The 24,657-nt window shown below is 41.7% G+C and overlaps 1 protein-coding gene across 4 annotated transcripts in view; it reads right to left on the bottom strand.

Annotated features, from left to right (window-relative positions):
- Positions 1-312: 312 nt before the first annotated feature.
- The window catches only part of IRAK3 (interleukin 1 receptor associated kinase 3), a 70,509-nt gene continuing 46,164 nt past the window's right edge, over positions 313-24,657 (bottom strand). For all 4 annotated transcript variants that reach the window (XM_019952318.3, XM_033866344.2, XM_004323332.4 and 1 more), the window contains 6 exons: positions 24,061-24,175; positions 23,271-23,389; positions 10,065-10,263; positions 9,668-9,730; positions 9,409-9,573; positions 313-7,481 (listed from right to left, as the gene is read on the bottom strand). In XM_019952318.3, the coding sequence (XP_019807877.1) occupies positions 6,966-7,481; positions 9,409-9,573; positions 9,668-9,730; positions 10,065-10,263; positions 23,271-23,389; positions 24,061-24,175 (1,177 nt within the window). In that variant the 3' untranslated portion in view covers positions 313-6,965. The remainder of the gene's footprint in view (positions 7,482-9,408; positions 9,574-9,667; positions 9,731-10,064; positions 10,264-23,270; positions 23,390-24,060; positions 24,176-24,657) is intronic.

Here is a 24,657-nt window from a genome sequence, read left to right on the forward strand (position 1 = left end):
ACTTTTAAAGATTTTACCAAAATCAACTAATATTTAATTACAGATGTTCTCAGTTGTGTACTGTGATCTCTTCTCCATTCTTCTGTATTTCAGCTTGTCTGATTTTTGCCTGTTGGACTTTTCTTTTATAAGCCCTCTCAAAACTTGTTACTCAGGGGATACCAGACAAATCTATGTGGGAGCGTCAGTCACTAGGGTTGGAAGACAGAAATAATAAAGGGCATTGGAATAAAAGCATTATTACCAGTTGCCAGTTGTTACCGAGGGCACAGCTGAGCGAAGAGTCAGGCAAATGTAGAAATCTAGAGAACATTTTTTTCCGAAATAAAAATAGCTTTATTGTTTTCTGATAATAAAAGTGATACATACTCATTATAAAAACTTCAAATACATAAAAGTCTAAAGAAAGTAAAAAGCACCCAAACGCCACAGCCCAGAAAGAAACCATCATTAACTTTTTAGCGAAGATTTCTCTATGAAACACATATTATTTAAAAATATCTAATGTTATAAATGGGCCCATATTAAACATACTATTCGGTAGTCTGCTTTCTCATTCAATAATATTTCAGGGACAAATTTTCTATAGCCATAAACACAGATCTAAACAATTTTTAATTAGTTGCATACAACTCAATTGTATATTTGTGCTGTAATTTATTTAACCCATCTTCTATGGAAGGATATTTAGGCTGTTTCCAATATTTTAATATGCAAACACTAAAAAGTACATCTTTGCCCTCATGTTTACGCACTTGTGAAACTTTTATTCATTAGGATAAATTCCTAAACAAATTGCTGGGTAAAAGCGTCTCACCATTTAAAATTTTGACATACTACCTTCTAGAAAGGCTGTACTAATCTCCACTCCTGCCAACAGTGAAAAAGAATACCCATTTGCCCATACTCCTGTCAATTGTTTTAATCTTTGCCCATCTGTGAGGACAAAATTAATAATAATTAAAAATAATAAAAACATATTTATTAGCTGTTTTCATTTTCAAATAGGGGATACTTTTAATTTTTTAATTTACTCCTTTTCAGAGCAGGTATTTCCTGGGCTTAAATAAAGAATTTTCAGTTTGTCTCCCCATCAGTGTGACTCAGAATGAGAGTCAACTTCTTGGAACCTCATTTTCCTTGATCTTATAGTAACAGAACCCAGCTCAATAGCTTAGATGATGTGTGAATGCAGGTAGCATAGAACTAAATACACCAATATTAACTGAGTCTGAATCTCCTGCAAGTACACTCTTCCTACCTTCCTACCCTCTATCCCAATTAACATTTGTCTATAAGAAAGTTTTAAAACTAAGGAGCCACTGAAAACCATTGGAAATACTCTCTTGCTACTTATACAGATGACCACAAAAATTTGCAATTAGGCAGATGACATCAGTAAGAAGGCTCTTAAGTGAAAGTTTGGTGGGTAATGCAGGTTTGGTAGGCATCTTTGGAATAAAAATGCCTCCCAAGGAAATACCTGCAATAAAATCTAATGGACCATCAAATACACATAAATAATTTGGGACAGAAAGATGGAAGCAAAATACAACAAACATCAGTTTATTCCCTGTCAAAATGTTGGCTTATCATTGCGTAGACACGGTTTGGGAATGTTTTTCACCGTGAAGCAAATTTATAAGCAACGTATACAATTTCTAATTCCTCTTTTCAAAGATATCACAGATGTTAATATTTGAAATTCATAACTTTCATCCAAGAATGGTGAAATGGAACCATTTAAGCAAATGATTGGTGACAGTCTGGATATTAGAAAGACAGACTTTGGGTGCAATCTAGATGACCGTGTTGAGACACTAGATACCAACGATTCTGAAGAGGTTTTGAAGGATTATTCAATTCATTCATTTTACAAATATTCGTTGGGCCGTAGTATGTGCCAGGTACTGTGCTAGCTGTTAGGGATACCAAAGGAGCAAGATATAGCCTCTGCCCTCATGGAAGTTTCAGTTTTATGGAGGAGAGAGAAGTCAACAGGCAGTTCCAGCTTGGGGTGATGGTGCAGTGAGGCATGGGTAGATGCTTCAAATTTCTTAGCAGAAGCCTGCTGAAGATGGCATCAGTAGCCCAATGAATGCCCTGAAGAAGTCATAGGTCAGTGGAAGAAGTGCTGTTATGATTGCCACAAAGTATGCCATAGACACTAACAGCGAAGCCACAGGCTAGCGTGGAGACATGAGCTATAGCACAGGACAAGGAGAAAACCTCTCTGAATCCTGACAAAAGAGCTGGCAGAGAAGCCAGGGTCTATGTCTGGAGAATACTCTTTTTTGAGACGACTCAGTTTGGCTGGTCCCACGGAGATCTGCTGGTCAGTGATAGAACTGAGATTACAACTCTCCCACAGTATTTCCTGTTCATCCACTCACTCATTTTTCACTCAAATGTAAGTTCCACGAAGGCAGGGATTTTTGTTGGTTTTGATCTTCACTGTATCCCCAGCTCTTAGAACAGTGTCTGACACAAAGGAGGCCATCGGTAAATATTTATTCAATGAATGAATGAATCCACTGAACTCATATCAAATGACTGCAGAGGGGGGTGCCTGAAGCAGAGGAACAGAATAATGAAAAAGGCAGGAAACATGGTGAGGCTTCTGTCCCTACTGAAAAGTTTTAGAATCGACAAATGACCTTTGCATAGGGGCTTGAATCTGCAGTGGCTTCTTTGTGTCATGTCGAGTACAAGAAAGACCATGGGCTTTGAAGTCTGACAGAGGTGGGTTCAAATCCTGGCTCCTCCAGATCTGGGACGACCTTAGGCAAGTTACATACCCACCCTGAGTCAGTTTCCTCATCTATAAAATGGGATTCATACCTTCACGGTGGCTGTAAAGGTTAAATGAAAAAAAATATTCCACAGCTCTGGACCCGGTTCCCTTTGCCCTCACCGCATCCTTCCAGCCCCAGAGATGGGGCTGTGCAGGGGTCTGGTAGAGCTGTGGACCCCTGGTTCCCTGGGTATCCATCCTGGAGTGCTTCTTGGGTGTTCTTTTCTATTTCTCTTAACCCCTTCTCTCTTTCCAGGAAACTTCTCCAAGACACCTTCCTCGCCCTCTCGAAAGTGCACAGTAAAAAGGGTAAGACCTCTTCCTCACCCTTTCAGCCCTTACTTTCGGTTCCAATAGTTTATGGTTCAAATAACAGATGTCACTGAACAGTTAACTTGGGTAGATGCCTTTTCGTCCTTTCTAAAATGTTTGCTCCTTACTCGGTACCCTAGTAGCTAACACAGTGCCTTGATTCTTCATAAATGCTACTCACATAACCCTCACTTCCTAGACTCATCATACCTCAGGTCATAAAAGCTGTTTTACACAAGAGGATGTACCACCTTATGAAACTTCACAATTATGCAGTGGGTCACAGATCGTTATAACAATTCTCCGGAAGCCAATAAAATTGACTACGTCAGAAATCCCATACCTAATTTCAAAAACAACAAAATACTTTCTTCATGTTTTGGGGATTGTAAAATGGCACAAAAACCTATCAAGTAAATAGGATCTGCCTGGAGGATTGCCCATGGTGCGTTATAAGGATGAAGACGAGTGCAATTCTTTACTAATTCACGTTTGCTGATCAGAGGAAACACTTGGGGGCTCATTATTGGTTTCTTCATGTGTCTTAGTCTTTACATCATGAAGCCACAAAGGTATCCTCTTATTGCCTGTAGCAGGATGCAAGATTTAATTCCTAACAGTTAACATTTATTAATGCACCCACTAGAAGGCAAATCTAGTAAGGACTGCATCACTCAATAGAAAATTCTGGTAATTTCTAGCCACAGTGGTATCTGCTTACCATATCATTAATTAGGTTATTGCCAGCTAATCTGACTTGGTCTTTAAGATGTCTAAAATAGTCACACCCTAGCAAGGTGATCTAGTTAAAAAGATCATTGACTAATAGTATTTCTAGAGCTTCTACTCAGTGCTAAGCAAAATCCCATGGAATAGGTTGGGAGCTAGCAATCTGTGTTTTTAACAAGCCTTCCATGTCATTTTGCTGCATGTTAAAGTTTGAGAAACACTGTTTGTTTTTTTTTTTTTTTTTTTTTTTGAGAAACACTGCTTTAAGTCAACTAAGCAAGTTCAAATCAACATCATACCAACGGATTACACATGTGATGAATAATGGTGTGGGCCTGCTGTCAATCAGAGCTTCCTTAATGATCTCTCTTTGAAGGTACTGGGGGATTCGGATTCAAAGTGAAAAGCAGTTTAACACAGAGTCAGTTCTTGATTATCTTGATTACCTCGTTTGAATTATTAGTGGCAACTTCACACAATTCTAGGCTTATTTGCCCGATTCAGCCAAAATACTTTCAGACTACATAAGACAAGCTGAATCGGCCTCAGAATGGCTGGCGATATATAAGGCCAAATGTTGAAGACTTTTACTGATTCCTTGATTAACGTGTATAATCAAGAGTTTTCAAACCGGACAGGTCACAAGAGGCAAAATCACATGAGTCTAGGGCAACCCTTTCCCCTGATAGTCTTAGCATATGGGCAGTTTGGGAGCACTGTGAACACATTCTTCATGCTCAGATGGGGAAGACATCACTGGGCAGCCAGGTCCCCCCAGACCAGCCCTCAGGGATGGCCTCTCCCAACTGCTTGCCTGGGGCTTTTATTTGGCTTGTCAATCAGGCTAAGGCTTATTGTGTTTTGAACCTCACTTCCTGCCATGAGATCCTTTTTCCCAGAATTGTAGCTCCATGTTTCTGACCTTGGTCTGTTAACCTGACCCTGATTTCTGACGACTTCCTTCTTTGATTAATTGTTCTTGAATCTGGACTCCAATCTGACTATGATTAACTCAACCGTACTGACTTATCAAAAAAAAAAAAACCTACAAAAAACAATCATAGGCCTATTCCTTTGATGCAGAGAAAACTAGAGGTCTGCCCTTTTATTATAAACATCCTGGAGAGGGAGATTCTGTAAATCCTCTGGAAATGGTTTTCGTGGAGTGTTTCTGTCCATCATCATAAAGACAGTCATTATCCCCACTTTGTTCATTTACTCCGGAATGTTTATTATAGCTGAATTTTTGATTATGTGGGTTCACAGAGATAATGTAACTCAATTTAACTTATAAGGAAACACCTGCTCTGTATAGGATAACATGCTAGGCCCTGAAGAGATGGACCCTACACAGTCAGGGAATGTGACACACAGAGTAATGGCCCCAAAGATGTCCATGTCCTAATTCCAGAAACCTGTGAATATATGACTTTAGAGGAGAAAAGGGACATTGCAGGTGTGATTAAATTAAGGATCTTAAGATGCAGAGGTTTTCCTGTATTATCTGAGTGGGCCCCATGCAATCACAAGGATCCTTTGGAGGGCCAAAGAAAGAGGAAGTGGTGACGAAAAAGAGTTCAGAGAGAGATCTAGATTTAAAGATGTCATGTTGCTGGCTTTGAGGATAGAGGAAGAAGCCATGAACCAAAGAATGCATACAGTGTCTAGAAGCTAGAAAAGGCAAGGGAACGAATTCTCCCCTAGAGCCTTCAGAAGGAATGCCAAGGACTTCTGACCTCTAGAACTGTAAAATAATTACTTTATGTTGTTTTAAGCCACTAAGCTTGTGATAATTTGTTACAGCGACAGTAGGAAACTAATACAGGAGTTTACCATCTAGGAAGAGAGAGATGATAGCACAGGCAACTTGGATATAATTCAGAAAGTGACAAATATAAAACAGAAATACAGAGACATTGCTACAGATGATACAAATGAACTTATTTACAAAACATAAGCAGATTCACAGACACAGAAAACAAACATTGTTATCAAAGGGGAAAGGGGGGGTCAATTAGGAGTTTGGGATTAGCCGATACTAACTACTATATATAAAATAAACAACAAGGTCCTACTGAATAGCACAGGGAACTATATTCAATTTTCTGTAATAAACCATAATGGAAAAGAACATGAAAAAGAATATGTATATATGCGTCTAACTGAATCATTTTGCTGTACACCAGAAACTAACACAACACTGTAAATCAATTGTACTTCAATTAAAAATCTTTAAAAATGGAAAAAAAAAAAGAAATTGCTATGGAAATGCTGATAAAGTGATTACTATTGGCTGGAAAGATTAGGAAAGCTTCCTGGAGGATGGCAGTTATGGTGGGCCCTGAAAGACTGGGTAGGATTTCAAAAGGGGGAGATCTAGTAAACACCAGCAGTAAAGGCACAGAGTTGGAATCAAAGAAAAAACTGACCTAGGCCTTTATGACCAGCCATTTTCTTGGAACAAAAATGGCTTGATTAAAATTTCATACATTCTATTCAGGATATAATCGTCTCTATGTAAAAAAAATTGTAATAATAGTCAATATTATAGGAGATAAACTATCTTAAGAGTTTAAATACAGAAATACAGATCTTGGGCATGTCATGGCTCATGTTCAGATAGGCAGACTTGACAGGGATGAACAGAAATATACTAAGAGTTGATTGAAATAAGCAAAAAGGCAATTCTTTAAAAAGGTATGGTATCTATTAACATTTACAAGTTAGACGTTTCTGACGACCTTCGCAAGCAAGCTAAACCAAAACAAGGGAATCCAACTGAACTGAATGTACCTGGCAGACTGGAGGCTCTGAGGAGTCACGTGGATGCTGAGGGAGAAGACACTGGAATCCACTTCCATTTTGGTAGGTTTTGATTGTTTTGTTGGTCTGAAGTCAGAGTCTACAATCTTAAGTAATTCTGAATGGTTCTAATTTAGTCCAGGTTTGATCATGAGGCAATGATCGTGCTAAAACAAAACTTTAAGCCACTCTGTTCTACAAGTTGGAAGGAATGGAATAGAATTGTTCCGATCATCGATCTGCATTACCCAAATTCACCATCAATCATCCTCTTGGCGCTCCCAATAAAGACAATGTCTTCCCAGGATGAGACCTGTACTCAGGTGCCTCAGCAATACTTGCTTTCTTCTTTATCTTCTGGTGAAACTGATGCCTTTTTGCACTGTTCACATTCATTCCAGGAAAATTCAGAGGAACAGCTGGCCTCCACTGGCATGCTCCTGTAGGAATGCCCTGGAACTTCCGCAGAAGGGTCCCTATTCACACCAGAGGCCCTCACATCCTGGGATGGAGCTGCAGGCTTTGGAGACCAACTTTCTTCACAAGCAGAACTGGGCACATTGCTAGTGTCCTCATTCCTCCCACTCCCTGTCTTTCTGTCAAAGCCCAGGAATGTAACCTCAGACTGGCTGCATTCAAAGGGAGTTTTCTGAGTCGTTCTCCCTTTTCTCCAACCTTTATCGTGAGGCAGCGATGGATTATTCTGGTTTTCATCATCTTCCACTGGAATACTTGGTACATTATCGAAGAACAGAGGAGAAGGACTCCTGAAGGACTTCAAGGATGTGGGAGGATCTTCCGCAAAATACAAGCTGGCTTGAGTACTTTCAAGAACAGTTAGGACCTGATTAACCAAGAAGCCAACACACATTGGGTGAAGTCTGAATAACCTCTCCTTTTACCTTTTTTTTCTGTCTACCTATTAAGGAATATTCTCTTATTTTCATGAAATAAATTCAACTATAGAATTTGAAATGCGAAGGAATTAAAGATTAGCTAAACTCCTTCATGTTAATAAATTAAGTGACTTGAAGCAAAGTAGAAAAGAAATTGATTATCAAGAGACCTGACTTTATGCCTAGATTTGCCACCAACTACTTTGTGACCTTGGATGAATCTCTTATCATTTTTTACTTCAGCCTTAATATGTGGAGGATTGGAAGGGGTCAGGGGATGGTGAACCCAATCTATAGTTCTCAAATGCCAGACTACCTAGGGAAGCTTTCTTAAAAAACAGATCCCTTAGCCCCAACCTAAAGATGGTCATTCAAAAAATATGGACATGGGGGCCCAGGGATCTGTATTTTACAAGCTTTGCAGTTGATTTGGATATGCAGCTGAATTGGATATGCAGCTGAATTGAGAACCATTAACCTGATATAAAATAACATACATTTACACACACACGTAATTTAAAAAATACCTATAGAGAGCTTTATAATTTACAAAGTGTTTTCACACACATCACCTCATTTAACCTGCACAAACGTTAATATCCTCACTTTATAGATGAAAAGGCTGAGGCTCAGAAAAGGGAATCGCTATCGCTGGCCAGTAAGGAGCAGACCTGTTGCCTGACCCCACGTCTTCCGGCTCCCAATTTCACGTTCCCTCCACTATATATCTCAAAGCTCCTTTCCGGGCCCAAGATTGCAGGCCACACAGCTCTTACTTGTGGTGTCAGGCCTAGAACACAGCTCTCCTGACTCCCAGGCCAATGGTCTTTATATTCTGATTATGTCAACTCCTTGTTTAAAACCCTTCCATGGCTCTACAATAGACTTAGGATGGAATCCAAATTCCTAGAATGGAATTCACGTCCCTCGATCACCTGGAACCTCCTATTATTTTAAACACGTCCAGCTTTTGCTCTCCACCATCCCACTTCCATGGTGCTAGACAATCTGCAGTCTTGGTGCCAAGGAATCCACTGCACCTCTGAGCCTTTGCAGGTGTAGATTCTCTCCCTGGAATGTCCTTCTATCTTTAATACCTAAATCCAACCTGTTCTTCAGATCATAGCTCAGCTATCACCTCCATCAAGAAGCTTCCTTGACTTCATAGGCTGGGACGTATTCTGACTCTACGCTCCCATCTATCATCATGCTTATCTTCTGGTACCGAAACTTCATGTTTATAGATCTGACTCTCCCTTTGAACTGTGAGCTGAAGGGCAGCAATTCAGTATCTTGATCACTGTTGTATCACCAGCACCTAGTCCAAAGTCTGGTACGTGCAAAGCAGGTACTAAATATTTGTTTATTGTAAACAAATAAACGTCTAGATGATTAAATTGATGGACAGATGAGTAAATTAAAAAATCAATAAGGGAAATACATGATGCATTTTTTAAAAAATTTGGCCACACCACGCAGCATGTGGAATCTTAGTTCCCCAACCAGGGTTTGAACCCAGGCCCTGGCAGTGAAAGCACTGAGTCCTAACCACTGGACCACCAGGGAATTCCCGTATGCTTCATTCTTAATGGACCAGATCTCTTCACGAACGTTGAATAAAATATTCTCTCCAAATTAGTCACATGTCTTTTCATTAAATTTTTTGTGGTTGCCCTGGTCCCACCCAGTAATACCCTCTTTCAGAGTACCAAACGATGAGACTTTCTGAGCTGGAAAAGCTATCTATTAGGTGAGAATTCTCTGTTGAGAGCTGCATTTGTCTCATTGGTATTCACATAGATACACAATTTATCCAATTTAGATTTTCCATGGTTCCATGGACTCAGTTTTTAATAAAACCGTGGGTATACGTACTTCATCCATCGAGGGTCTTAATTTTGCCCGTGTTGCAGCACACTGGCCTGCCAAAGAGAACAGCTTGGCGGAAAAATTCCGAGGACAGGGATGTACTTTCTTATCTAGAAATGAGATACATGAATCGAGGCCTCTCTTCTCCAGCAATTCTATAAGGAGATCCCTCTAGGAAGAAAAGGAGACAAACTCATCACTGAGAACTCAGAATCTATCCAAAAAGTGACCAAGAAATAGGCACAGAGATGAAGACAATTCTTACCAGCTGGATATGCTTTGGCTCATCTAACACCACTTTACAACCTGTCAGAACTTCCATTATTACCTACAAGGAACATATAGAAAGTCAACTACGTAATATTAATATTATACACATAGTAATAATTACTAAATTATTATAAATATTATTAAAATATTACAAATATTAAATATATACACATAATTAGTCATGACTATTAACCTCAATGCTGAATACAGTTCATTCTAATTAATGACTTTACATTTCACTACTTGATTGATTATACAAAATTAATGTATAAGACAATGAGTAACAGAAAATCAATAGGTCTAAAAGCTAAAGCCTTTAAAATAATTCTTGGAATTTAGTGTATTCTTGGCAACAAACTCTTCTACTTTGTTAACTGGTAGTCAGTACTTACAATTCCAAAGCTGTAGACGTCTGTTTTAACAGAAAGTCTGCCCTGTCTGATATACTCTTCTGGCAAGTACCACAAATGCTTACTGCTGCTGCTGGCCATGCTGAGGACAGAGCTCTGAGGTTCTAGGTGGGGTCGGATGTGTGCCATGGCAAAATCAGTTAGTTTGGGTTGAAACTGATCATCCAGAAGTATGTTTGCACTGAAATTGTGATCAAGGGCAAACAAAACAAAAACATCATAAAGGTATTTCGAAAACAGGACAAGCTCACCATTACATCTGATCAATTCCAAGTAAAGCCATATGTTATTTTCCATGAACTTTTTAAAGGCCATTTTCTCATTTTTCTTAAAGTATAAATCCAAGTGTTGTATAAAACCTAAACCAAAATCCTGACCTAGGAACAGCAGGCGTTTCAAATTTACAGGCACATGTATGGAGTTGGTGGCTAAAGCTGATGCTTTGTCAACAGGAGAAACTAAAGTTAACCAAAGCAGCTTTCCTTGTGTTCTTCTTACATGCATGTAATGAGAACACTAACTGAGTTTTAATCAGATTATAGTTAAGTGTCTGATGTGCACAGGGCTGTGTTGTGGAATGCCCGGCTTAGAGCTGCTGCTCTGCAGTGATTTGAGGAATCTTCGGTAGCCCCTGCCTTCCTAATAACACTATTCCGTTGTTCCACCTCTATGGACTTTTTGTCTTTGAGTCTTTTTTAAAATATAAATATCTGCAGAGGCAAAGTGCTCAGAGTCTGTTTTAGCTGCTTGGCACATAAACACCTCAATAGTCACTTAACATCTTAGCTGAGAATAAGCAGCAGATCCTTTTATCTTTGAAGGGTGGTCTTAGCAGGGGTGGGAAATGATAAGCTTTTCACAGGGCACACGCCTGGGAGCAAGTCCCAGCTCTGCCTCTTCCTGGCTCTGTGACTGCCGGTGGGTTACATCACCCTGTAAGCCTCAATGTCATCTTTCCTCACATGTGAAATGAGGAAAAAAATAGAACTCACAGAACTGATATGGGGCATATAAATAGCCTGGCATACAGTAATGCTCAATACTGGTAGCTGAGATGAAGATTAGCAACCCCTCATAAGACAGCAGATGGATATTGATAAAAGAAGTGGGTGGATCGTGAGAAAGCCATCTACTTTTCCACTTTACTTAGGGCTATCTAGAGCTTGCTTTTTGTCCCCTGAAACCAAAGCTTCCAACAGTAGGCCTGCCCATCCAAAATGCCACATGGGATATTTGTAGTAAAAGTGGTAATAGCTATAGGATAAGAAGAAGAAATTCTTAGTCTAGAACAAATATTGGATCTTATGAAAGAAATTCTTGCTGTTCCTATACAAGTAGGCCCACAGGCAGACCCTAGTTCTAAACTACAGGTCTTATTATGATTCAGAGTATTGAGTCCTAGTTCTATTTAGAGGACTTGATGCTAATGTCTTAAGAATTCTAGTCCAGACTTTGTCTAGGACTGAGTTGACAACAGACAAAATGATGGGACTCCCCAAGGCCCTTTAAGGATAGAGAAAGATGTGCTCTAAACTTTATTTCACTCTCCCTCCCCTAAAGGTGGCAGGAGAGTTTCAAGGTCCAAAGAGCCCACCTTGTCCATAAGCTGAGGGCCTTTACCTGTTGCGTGATCCTTGTACCTACAAGGAGAAAGTCAGAGAAGGCCTGGCTCTCTAGACTTGTATCAGTAAGCACAGTCCTCATTATTCTCCTTGCCTGGTCTTTTCTCCCCAGATATTTCAAACCTGGCAGTTTCTGAGGCCAGATGGGGTCTCACACAGCACCATCTATGTTACTCCTTACCTGGTCTTCCACTTTCTCAGTTGGAGAACAGTGGTAGCTATCCTGAACCTCTGAATATGGGGAATACATTAGAGCCAGATCCTACCTTCAACCCAGCTCTAGATAAGAACAGACATTTAGCTCTTAATGACTTCTTCCATAGGTGTACTCTTCACTTGCTCAGATCAAGGCTGGGGCTTCCAGAGATGGCCTGATCATTTCAGAGTCCCGGGGTATTTAATGCAGGAGTTTGCCAGGTGTGCCTGGCAAGTGAGGTGAGGTGGGCAGAGAGTTTCATTAACTCTCATTACCAGGACCCAAGCTTCTGCCCCCTGAGAGCCTGGCTCTCTTCTGCCCCCCTGCCCTACCACTGCCCCCCACCCCGCTTTATTTCAGCATAAGAGGAGGACAGCAAAGATCTGAATGCCAGATCTTCAAGGTCAAACATCTCATCCTCTTCTTCCTTCACCCTAGCCTTAAGAATGGTATAAAACCATAACTTAAAAGAGAATGCAAAAAGCTTAACTGGTGAAACGGAATCCCTGAAGAATACGTCTTTTCTAAGTACAAAAGGAAAAAAAAAGAAACACCGCCACTCATAATCTAATCCATTATTTGATCCTCAGAAAAACTGGGGAAGTTTTCAGCAACTGGTGACTCATGCTTCTGTAAGAGGCAGAGGTGAGCTGAGTAACCACAGCGTTACACAGCGTTACACAGCGTTACACAATAAAGGACTTTGGGTTACACAGAGGACTTTAGGTCAGTGAGAAGCCATCAATAAGAATGTGAAATTGTTCCAGGGCACTGCATTTACACTTTGAATAATGAAAGTGTAAAGACAAATTGTTTACCAGCAGACTTTAGTGTACAACATAAATTTTGAGTCCAGTGATTTACTCTGTTCTAAATAAAGGTTAATGGTGGCTGAGGAAGAAGGATGTTCTCTTTTAGGAAAGTGGGAACTGCAAAAGGCCCTTCAACAATCAACTGTACCTGAATTCTTTCCCCTCCTTCAACCTCAAATAGAATGTTCAAACATAAGGTGCCTTCAGCTACCTTGCAGGTCAACTGAATGCGTTCACCCTACAGGAGTAAAAACAGACTAACAAAACAAAGACAACATAAAATAACTAAAATCATGTAACAACAGAATGCAACAAACAGATGAGAAACATCCAATGGCCCACGCCTTCAATTTAGTGCTTCTACCACCTATTTCTTCTCTTCTCTCCCACAAGGCTACTTACTGTAGCAGAGAGACCACCACCTCTCTAGATAACTCTTCTAGCAGAAGGACTAGTAGTGGTACATTAAGGTGATGGGGAAAAACCCACACAAAGTGGTGAATTTGTATTCTGATTCTGGGGATGTTACTTCATCTCTCTATTGCTAGGGGTCTCTAGGACAACTCTTTTTGGGTACCTTCGACTCACGTTGTCTCCTAATTTAAAGCTGAAGCCCTTGGGCCTTAAATATAAAGCAAGATGATACACCTAGATTGTATCGCAGGATCTGAATTTAAGTGCAAATATGTTTGACGTGTAAGCGCATGACTGGTTTTTAAAAATCTGTATCTATATTTTGATTTTAGGGGGAGCTGTCTGTGCTCAGTAGCCCAGTCCCTGAATACCTGGCAACTCTCAGGAAAAGTCTAGACTTCACTTAATTGGCCCCAGAGATAAAGAGCACCCAACTGGCTCTCCATGACAGCCTGAGGCAACAGGACAGCTTGCTGTCTGTGTCACTGCTGTTGCAACACTAAGACACCCCTCACCAGATGAGGGAAGACCCAGTTTCTCCGACAACCTGCAGATTACTGGAAAAAGGCATACACACCCTCTCCCACTTCAGCATGCAGTGTATCTGGCCTCAAATGATGCGAAGCTGAAACCCTTAATGCCCCTCTTGGATTATACAGCTTTCCCTTTCTATCCCATTGACCTAGGCAGCACTCAGAGACAGTATTATGGCTTGTTCTTGCTTTATTGGTGTCTTGTGAGTCCTAGGCCCAGACGATAAGGGGTCTTCCTCCTTTAAATGTGAAATTTCGTCTCTGACCAAACTAGCGCAACTTCCCTAAGCCTCAACTTCCTTGTAGGTAAAAAGATCTGATGATGCTTACCTCACAGGATTGTTACAAGGCCTAAATGAGAAAACATAAGCAGAGTGCCTGATGCACAGGGAGAGCCTCGAAACATGCTTTCAAGGATGTAGTCTGGCCACTGTCCAGCCTATACCCACCACCTTACCTTAAAATCCTACAGAACTTGGTTAGGTGTCTCTAGAAGTTCAAGGACACCAATTTGATGTAACAAAGGTACAGAGGGTTGCAGGATAACCCTGGAGATCTGAACACCCTTGGGTTAATCAGTTTCCAGGCATCAGTTGTGTTTCAAAATAGTTCCAGAGAACTTCTGGAAGAACCTGACTAAACTAATATTCCCAGATATTTTAAGACCATGGAGAGAAAAATATACATATTGTTTGGTATGTATGTGCGCAAGCATGTATGCATTCCTGTATATAAATAAATTAACACTGGGGTTTAGAGACAATAGTGGTAAATAAAATTAATAGGGAAAATTTTAATTTACGTAATATTTGTTTTGGCATTCCTTAGAAAAAATGAACATATTTGGATATTTTAGAAGAAGGCAGGCACCAGGGGGGAAACAGGAAAAATCTGAAGAAAAAGAATTGCTATAGCTAAAATGTCTCTGAAAAACAAAAGTAGGTTTTTCTTGGCGGGGGAGGGGGGTGACGTCAGACAGGGAGGAGACTGGTTAATTAAACCATCAATCAAACAAACATTTGCATTCCCTGCATTTTCGGTCCCTGCTGAACGCTGAGCTGGAGCCCAGTGGCCTCGCAACTCACATCAGGTCTTGCGGTAAAGGCAGGAGGAGCTTGGGCCCATGGGCAAGGGTGACACAGTCACAATGAAGGAGCCCATGTGTGGCTGCCCACCCTCCTTCCCAACTACTCAGTCTTTCTAGTCCCTCACAAAGGAAATTCCCTACGCACTTACTAGGCCATATATATTTGATCAATGTCCATTTTTTAAAAATTCATTTTTAAGCAGATGGCTTCTTCCTTCCTTTCTTTCCTAGACCACCTCCCTTGTATGAAAGACTGTTTCACTTGGCAGGAGACACACGGCCATACCATAAGAGAACATGATATTGTAGGAAACATTAGAAATGTTCCCCAAGATTATCTCCTCACTTTGGCAACATTAACAAGAATGAATGTCTGGGATGAAAAATGCCAGGGGTAAAATGCATTTCAATTTAAAATCATTCATAAATGTGAAAACAGTTAAGCTCGCTAAGGAATAAGATGGAAATAACAAGAAGGTTTACTGCCTTCAGATGCTTTTATGTGATCCCGTAATTCAAAAACTTCTTCGTTTTCCCCAATAAAAATGTGAGGGTCTTTCGCCAAGAACAGAGACTTCAACTCTTTAGAATTCTTTTCTTTCAATACTTTTCCTCCTCAAATTCCACCATCTGGAAATGGATTTTGTTTTTATAACATTCTCTTTGCAGAGTTCAAATTACTAAGACATTTTGGGGGTAACTAAACCAGCAGATTTCTTGAAAATACCTTTGAAATGTGGTCTCGGCTTCATCCTTGGTGTTCTGCAGCTGTGTCCTTGACAGTGTCTTCCTTCAAAGACCATTTACTCTCCCTCTCTGCTTGCACAAGGCGAAGATTCCGAATGCAGACCACCAGGCCTAATCTCCCCCGCAAAGTCGGCTGCCTGCTGCCGTCTTCACTAGGAGTCCAAGGTCAACATTTCCAAATTTGCACATACTAATTATGTTCTCCTCTCCTGTCCCATTTCCCTGCCTCTGCTGATGAAGCCGACATGCTCCCAGGAGTGCCGGCTAGGAAGGCTTAATTGCCTAATAAGAGCATGACTGCTGGACCCACACAAGCGTGGAACCCACCTCCTCAACCCATCTACAGATATGTGACTGAGGCAGGTTACTAACCTCTGGAAGTCTCAGCTTTCTCCTCTGTCAAACCAAGGAACTTGATAAGACCAAATGATACGTAAACTCAGTCCCCTGGCTTTCACTGAGTTCCCTAATACGTCTGCAGCCTATCAGCCACGCTGAAGGTACTGACGCTTAGCAGCGCAGTCAGGATAGACTGGGCTTACTGCTGTCTGGGGGCCTTCTTTATGCTGCTCCCCTTACCTGCAAAGTACTCCCTCCCACTTATTGTCATCCAAATCCACTATGCGGCTTGATTCACCTCCTTTCCACTCGACTGCTCTGAACTCCAGCGGCCCTCCTTTCTCCAAGTTCCTACTGTACACCCTGCCCTCTTCGATTTGGCACTCCCTCCGAGACCAGCTTCTGCTGTTTACAGAAGCATAATGCTGAATCTATAGAAGATACCAAGTAAACATCTGATCATATAATCAGTTTGTAAATTAAGAGAATTTGAAACCGTAAGCAGCCTTAGACCACTGGGCATAGGGCAGGTATGTGGCCCAAATGTGGCCAAAACATCCTCCCACATTCTTGGCAGACATCACTAACTGAGTTCAGAGCCACCCACCCCAGATTCCCTTTCGACAAGGCACACGGGAAGTCATTACCAACCAATCAAAGATGGAATGTGAGACGAAACAGATTTGTCATCGCTGCTAAAAGTATAACCACTTTTTTTCAGATGAGGTAAATGAGGCCCAGCTGGTTGAAATGACTCATTCTATGCAAAATAGCTTACACTAAAGCCTAGCCCTCCTACTTCCCTGTTCAGTGTTCTCTCGATTTACTATAGTTAACTGAAAGAAACATCTTTTGATTCAGCTATTCGTAAAAGATCAAGAAACTGTTGATTACAAGGCAGAAAGGAAATGAATTTTATCCCTTCTTCTCTTTAGTTGTATATAGATCATTCCGGTGCCAAGATAACGGCTAATGGGCGAGTCACATTTTGGTGCAGTGCAGAGGAAGTTCCAATCATTAGAGCTGCGCCCAAATAGAGGTCTAACAATGTGCTGTGCAGGGGTCCAAGGACAGGTCAGATGAGATACCTGAGTCTCCATTAGGTGGGAGGAACTAAACTCACTGCCAAACCCTGGGCTGTGCTCCACAGAGATAATCTTATTTCATCCTCACAACCCTGGGAAGAAGTACAGTGCTTCTAGTTCCATATAAGGAGACTGAGCCTCAAGGAATTGAGTAATTTACCCACGATCACACTGCTGGAAAGTAGTAAAGCTGGCGTTTGTACTGAGACCTGGGAGACCCCAAAGGCCACACCCTTAGGCAGTGACAAGAGACAGGGGCAGCAATGAGATCACTGGGGTGGGTGCTGGAAAGGGGGAAGGACAGGGAAAAGACTGGGGAGGGGTGTTTCTGGAAAACAGGCAAGTCAGAACTCTCCCTAACCTGCTCTAGGGTGAGCAGGTGTCTGGAGGTGCCTCCTGAAACATATCTGAGCTCATCCTCACTCGGGAGCTGATCAGGGGAAAGCTTGGCCAAGATCTAAGAAAATGTGATGTCATGTCATTCTCCAGCCACAACCCCTAGATTTGTGAGTACAGAGCACAGTACAAAAACAAGCAGGTGAAATGGCACAGAATTTGAAAGCAAGAAGAGGTCCAACTCGAGATTATCCCACTTGGCTCTGATGTACAAGTGAGAAAACCGTGGCCTGAGAGTGGAGGCCAGAGCCTGGACTCGAACCGAGACTTCCTGTGCTCTTTCCACGTCACCCCCGTGACAGCATTTCGTGTTGCCCAGACAGAAGGTGCTGCTCACACTTTGGGCGCCAGGCTGCTGAAGGATGACCTTACAATCTTCATTTTTTAAACTATTTTTAAAACGACGAAGGTGTGAGATTATCAAGCTTCTTCGCAGACAGAATTAATTACAGAGAATGAAAAGAAACTTTGGGATATCATTCAGCAACTAGAGACTCCTTCTTGAAATTTCTGATTCCCTGGTTTGAGACAGAAAGGTCTGATGCTGAGTTATTATTTTTCTAATAAATTTTATTTTTATTATAAGAGTAGACATAATCCTTAAATAAGAATTTAATATCAAGTAGAAGTAAAAAATAAGCCATTAAATGAAAAGCCATAGTCTCTCCATCTAATTAAAGCCTTATTGATATTTTGGTATGCTCCACTTTTAATCTTTTTTTTTTTAATTCCTGAAGTTGTAGTTCTACAAGGTTATAATTGTGTACTGCTTACTATTTCAATTTGGCTTTTTGCACTGTCACTTTACGTACACTGTATGTTATTTCATACTATTAAAAACAATATTTAATAATGTCAAATGATGCATGATAACTCTTCGGTGATTCATCAGTCTGAGGCCCAAGTGCAGAAAAGAAAAGAAAGGTTTTCCATTCCTCACTTCAACAAAAACAGGGCCCTGACTTACTCACAGAAAAGGTCACTGTTTTAACACATACCGAGATGCCCTTTTTTGAGCCAATTATCAGGGCTGTGCCACAAAATGACATCTCTTCAAGAAGCTGCCTTTCCTCGCAAAGAATTAGAAAATTAATATGACAAAGGCCGAATAGTAGGGATTTCAGACGTCCCTGAAAGCACAAGGCTGTACACAGTGGGACCAAGAATCGGGGAGGCCCAAGTTTAGAATGGAGTAAAGGATTCATTTAAAAGAGATTCAGCAAGAGGGAAGAGATATGGGAACATATGTATATGTATAACTGATTCACTTTGTTATAAAGCAGAAACTAACACACCGTTGTAAAGCAATTATAACCCAATAAAGATGTTAAAAATATAAAAATAAAAGAGATTCAGGAGGGTGATCTAGGTCAGCCAATTCACGTTTGGTCAAGACTGCAGGGGACTGAATGTCATTACCATCTGACAGATGTTCAGTGCCCTGAATGAAATGAGCTGTTCTCATTCCAGTTTCTAGAGAACAGGTGTGCACATCACCAAAGGAAGGGGGGAAAGGCTACTGTTATAGTTGGCACTAATTAACACCTTTGCCGGCAGGCTCAGCAGAAAGGCCAAGAGTGCAGTGACTGTGGAGGGGGCTGAATTGCTCTGGAACAGACGGGGACACACTGATGAACCCTTGTGAAACCACAATTCTCAAATCAATGCCCAGAGCCCCAGAATTCCACACCTTGACACATGACTGGGTGGGTGTAATCTATAGATGGTTATGTTTGAGCCCTTGAACCCTCTGGAAAACCCAGAAAGGCAACAATCCGCAGCAGCCCCTTCACCAACAAAAAATAAAATAAAATACACTGCTAGCTTCACTTCCAGCTCAATCCTGCCTCTTCCATGAAATTCTACCTTTCTCTGATCAGATCTCTTTTGCTACTCGTATCAATATTACCTGCTGAGCACTCTGTGTTATTTAAGTGATTTTATAGCTCAGCACATCCAGACAAACACCTGGGATACTGGCCTGAAAGATATAGCCTCCTTTTAAATTGTCAGACCACCTAAGAGACTTCAGAACCTTTCTGTTCCCACCTATACCCCAGAGAGAAGAAGCCTCAGAGCCCCTTGTAAGAGCCTAGCTTATCAAACCCAGGTCCTCAGCCTAGGAAGTGTTCAAAGCTCCATCCAACCCTCTCCCCACAGTTTTCCTTATTTTTCTCCAGTCTTATCTTTCATTATTCTCCAATCTCATCCTTTCCTCTCCAATCAACCAACTTGTCTTTTTTTTTTTTTAAAGTGTTTATTTATTTATTTATTTGGCTGTGCCGGGTCTTAGTTGCAGCATGCGGGATCTTTAGTCGTGGCACGTGGGATCTAGTTCCCTGACCAGGGATCAAACCCAGGTCCCCTGCAATGGAAGTGCGGAGTCTTGGCCACTGGACCACCAGGGAAGTCCCTCAACTAACTTGTCTTGATTTCATTATACACCCAGCATTTCTTTACTCTGTTCCCTTGAATAAATTATGCCTCCACCAGGAATATTCTCTTCTCTTCTTTCAACCAATCCACTGACAATGACCATCTCCTCAAAGATTTGGCTTGGAACTACCTAATTAGAATTAGCCTTCTCAGACCAACCACACATTAGGCATATATAGTGTCACACTATATATTTTCTGTGTTTTCACTATCGATCTGATCACCAGGTTGAAGCTTCCAGGTCAAGACTATGATCGTCAATGTCTTCCCCCCACTGTGGTTTAAGACAATGCTCTGCACACAGCAGATGTCCCATAAATATTTGTGAACTAAAATGAATGTGATTTGCAAAATGTTCAATAAACATGTGCTAACACAGAAAAGATTTTTATTAAAAGAGAACTTAGTTTGTAGGTCCACTTTTCAAACGCAATAAATTGATGACAGAGGTAAGGGCTATGGACTGAATATTTGTGTCCCCCCTAAATTCCTATGTTGAAATCCTAACCCTCAATGTGACGGTATTAGGAGGTGGGGCCTTTGGGAGGTGATTAGGTCATAACGGCTCCCCTCATGAATGGGATTAGTGCCCTCATAAAAGAGACCCCAGAGAGACCCCTCACACCTTCCACCAGAGAAAAGACGGCCATCTGTGAGCTCTCACGGGACACAGAATCGGCCAGGGCCATGATCTTGGATTTCCCAGCCTCCAGAACTATGAGAAATAAACGTGTACTGTGTATAAGCCACTCAATTTACAGTATTTCTGTTAGAGCAGCCCAAACGGACCAAGACAATAAGTAAAAGGGTGATAAGTAAAAAGGCTGACCGGCCAGAATATCTCTTAGCCTCCGCCTCTGCTACTCCTACCACTTCTGGACCATTGTAACAGGAGCCACCATTTAGTGAGTGCATCCTCTTTGCCAAGCAGCAGATAGACTTTCTGCCATTTAACCCTAAGGGGTAGAAGCTATTATTCTCTTATTAGCACTTCGCAGAGGAAAAAACCTGAGGCGTAGAGGAGTCAAGCAGTTGGCTCAGAATCGCATTTTAAAGCCAGCTTCTTAAACCAGAGCTCTCTGATTTAAACGATTGTGGATACTGAACTAAGAGGACAGGATGGCAAGAAGGTGGGGAGGAAAGTACAAGAAAAAGAAAATCACTTGGTCACATTTTGCAGCGCGCCATGCAGCCGACTTCCTCCCTAACTGTGGTGGCTGCAGTGGTGTGGCCCCATTCTTCCTTCCTGATCCAGGGAGGCACTCGGTCCCCAACAGGCAGGTGTGGCTGCTGAGGGCTCCCAGTTGAGCCCCAACCTGGGAATTGCTAGTGGGAAAAGGGAGCTGCCTCACCCCAATACAGCCCCACTCAAGGCTGGCTGGATGCAGGGATGCCAAAACCCAAGCACCTTGCCTCATCTGGGGATAGTTTCTAAGGGCCACCCCAACTCCAGCAGTCCCCGTGGCATCTGCCGAGGCCTCTACTTCCATATTCCAGCTCAGCTTCTCCAACCGCCCGATTCTGTCTTCCTCCTCCTTCCCTTACTTTTGTTATTCCCGAGAGCATTCTCAAAAAATTCCCCTGCAGGCAAATCTCTGCCTCTGAGCCTACTTCCTGGGAACTTGCCTGAAGACACTTGCCAATCACGAGGAAGCAGAAATGAGGGTCACAGCCTGTGCTCTGACCTAAAAGCAGGAGAGCCGTGCTGGAGGGGCACATGCAAATCTCCCTGCCCAGTGTCGGGAACTTGCCTGAAGACACTTGCCAATGATGAGAAAGCAGAAATGAGGGTCACAGCCTGTGCTCTGACCTAAAAGCAGGAGAGGCGTGCTGGAGGGGCACATGCAAATCTCCCTGCCCAGTGTCAGCTGTGGGAAAGCCTTGTGACTCAGGCAGAGCCGGGATCCTGATGTTCCCTTTGCTCTGGTCGGTGGCCTTCCCTGTCCCCCTCTCCCATCAAGTACCAGGACCTCCACACTGTCTCCCTTCTCATCCCTCTTTCCTATCAAGCTCTGCTTTCAGGAAAGGAGGTAATGAATCAGTCACACAAAAGGAAAATGTTTAAAATTAATGGATTACTTCATGGGATTAAAAATAAGTTCAGGGCTTCCCTGGTGGCGCAGTGGTTGAGAGTCCGCCTGCCGATGCAGGGGACACGGGTTCGTGCCCCGGTCTGGGAAGATCCCACGTGCTGTGGAGCGGCTGGGCCCGTGAGCCATGGCCGCTGAGCCTGCGCGTCCGGAGCCTGTGCTCCGCAACGGGAGAGGCCGCAACAGTGAGAGGCCCGCGTACCAAAAAAAAAAAAAAAAAAAAAAGTTCAAGCCACTTTAAACCAAAGAAAGAATATGTATAGCAAAATTCCAGGTATTTATTTATCTATCTACCCAGTTAGAACGTATATTTAAGCACCTACAGTGCTGAGCTGGCTGAGAGCTGAGTGGAAGAGGGAGGTTCCACTAGGTGGAACCTAGGGGTTGGTTCCACCGACCGCTGAGACTTTCACTGTCCATCTCTGTCCCCGGCCCCATGAGGGCGCACAAATTTTACACTGATTCCACGGGCAGTTGATGAACTGCCACACTGCGACAGCAGCAGATTGCCTACGGGTTGTGTCCCCTCCACCCTACCCCCACCACTCCCCCAGGACAAAACAAAATCTAGAGTCTTTTTATATGAAATTCACTTCACCAGAAAAACAAAGTAAGCAATCAGTTCCTCTTCGGTTCAACTTGAAGGCGCACTTAAAGCTTTTCCCAAGATACTAGGTGATGGTTCACAAGAGGCAGAGCCTTTTAAATTCAGTCTCCCCTGCTATTCAGCAAAGGTGTATTTACCTACTTTGAGACAGGTTCATGATGAAGGGCACACAGGAAAAATGCAGAGCGGGGTGGGGGTGGGGGGGTGGTTTGCTACAGGGTATACTCTTTGTTTGAATGATTCTTTATGTCTGCTGAAGAAGAAAGAAGACGGAAGATGTTGCTTCTAATTTTCTCACGTGTCTCAAAAATGAACACTGGGATTGCCGCTCAGCTTGTCACAGGTGAGTACCTACAGCTAGGAGGCAGCGGGCTCAGTGGCATGGCAGGAGGCTGGAGACTCAAGGAGGAAGAATTTAAATTGCCGATCACTACTGTTATCTTGTGAGGAGTCCCTGTATAAGCCACTTAACCTTTCCTGAGACCTCAGTTTCTTTTTTTAAAAAAGTGAGATGCATACAGGTTCATTTCACAGTTTGCTGTGCGGTATAATTAATAAAATACACAAAACTGTCTATCCTACACTGTTCATTAATAATTCCCAAAGATAATACAAACTCTCTGATTGGCAATATAAGTGCAGCCTTTAAAATTTGGTAGACATGCTTTCATTAAGAGGTAAGGTTTTAAATACTTCAATGAGATTTCTTAACACATACACACACACACCAGGGAAACTATAGACAGAAAATAGGGTGAAGTCCGACTCATCCATGATGATGAAAGGGGCCTTCAGCTGTAACCTACAGCTCTGGGATAATTTACCTTGATATACTGCCACAGATGACGGAGCACGGTTCCGTGTTGTGCAAGTACTGAACGGCTTTGGTTGTTCCTATTAATATACTGATTCGAATGTGCCAAGAGAGTGGGGCTGTGTCACCCTGAAAAGACAACAGTAGTTGGTTTGGTTGTATTTTCTGAGTAAAAACCAATAAACGCTAATGAGGAGGTGGCGAGGGGGGGTAAATGAACACTGTAGTTTACCATAACCGATTTTTAATTCAAAATAGGTTTTCCTCTACTACCAACGCTGGTTCTAGGCCCCTTTATAGGCAATGGAAGTACCCAATAATTTTAGTGTTATCTTAATTGAAATATGGCTAATAAGATGTTTAAGAGTTCATTAAACAAGATTTTAAAGTTATTGTGGCACGATAGTGTGGGTAACTGAAAATAATCCGTTTTTATTCTCATCTTAATTGAAATTTAACCAATTTGGAATCAGTTTTTAAAACTTATCTTTCAGAAACATCACAAAAGAGAAACCATGGCATTTATTCAACCTCGTTCCTTCTCTTTAAGGTGTCTATCACTTTTATGTCTATCCTTTGTACTGAATGGTACTTTGCGTAAAGTTATGCAAATAAAAATTATCTGAGAAATAAGGGTAGTTGATGTAAACTCATTTGAGACGTGGTATCAATGAGGAGTAAGGACCCAGCAACTCTTCTGGCCACCATGTTGCACAACACACAATAGCTCAAGTATTTCAGCAGCTGCCTCAGGGCTTTAGAGGGTCAGAGTATCAGGCAGAGTAATAGATATAACTTACTACACACTGTAATCTGTCAAAAAGTGATCCATTTCTCATATACGGATAAACCAGGCAAAACTTCTCACTCTCTGTAAAATATGCAGCCAACTCCAATATGTTTGGATGTTGGAACCTTGAAACAAAAGATTTTTTAAATCCATCAAACTGTTTATTCAAATAGGAAATGAATAACACTGTTTTGGGGATGGTAGGGTGGGTTGGGGAATAGGTATAAAGCAGAATATAAATTTGGCCAAGAGAGAAGGAATTTCAATGGACACATGATACAGATTTGCCTTCCAAATTGGTCTAAAGCGTTCTGACAGATATTAGCCAATATCCAAACATAAGACAGACATCTTAAGAAAGTAAAGAGTTCTTAAGATTTGGGGTTTGGGAAACTTTACAACAAATAGAAAACAATATTTGATATTAACTTATTTTTATCAACATGAAACCCAATATAACTTATTTATTAAAGATAATACAAGTGAAATTATCCATTTCATTGCTTCAGGTATACATGTGTAACTAAAATCACCAAAATAGAAGAGTTCGGAAGACTGTTTTCATTCATCCATTTACTGAATGCTACCATGTCAAGTGCTGTACTAG

The sequence above is a fragment of the Tursiops truncatus genome, chromosome 11 (assembly GCF_011762595.2).
Source record: "Tursiops truncatus isolate mTurTru1 chromosome 11, mTurTru1.mat.Y, whole genome shotgun sequence".
Lineage (NCBI taxonomy): Eukaryota > Metazoa > Chordata > Mammalia > Artiodactyla > Delphinidae > Tursiops > Tursiops truncatus.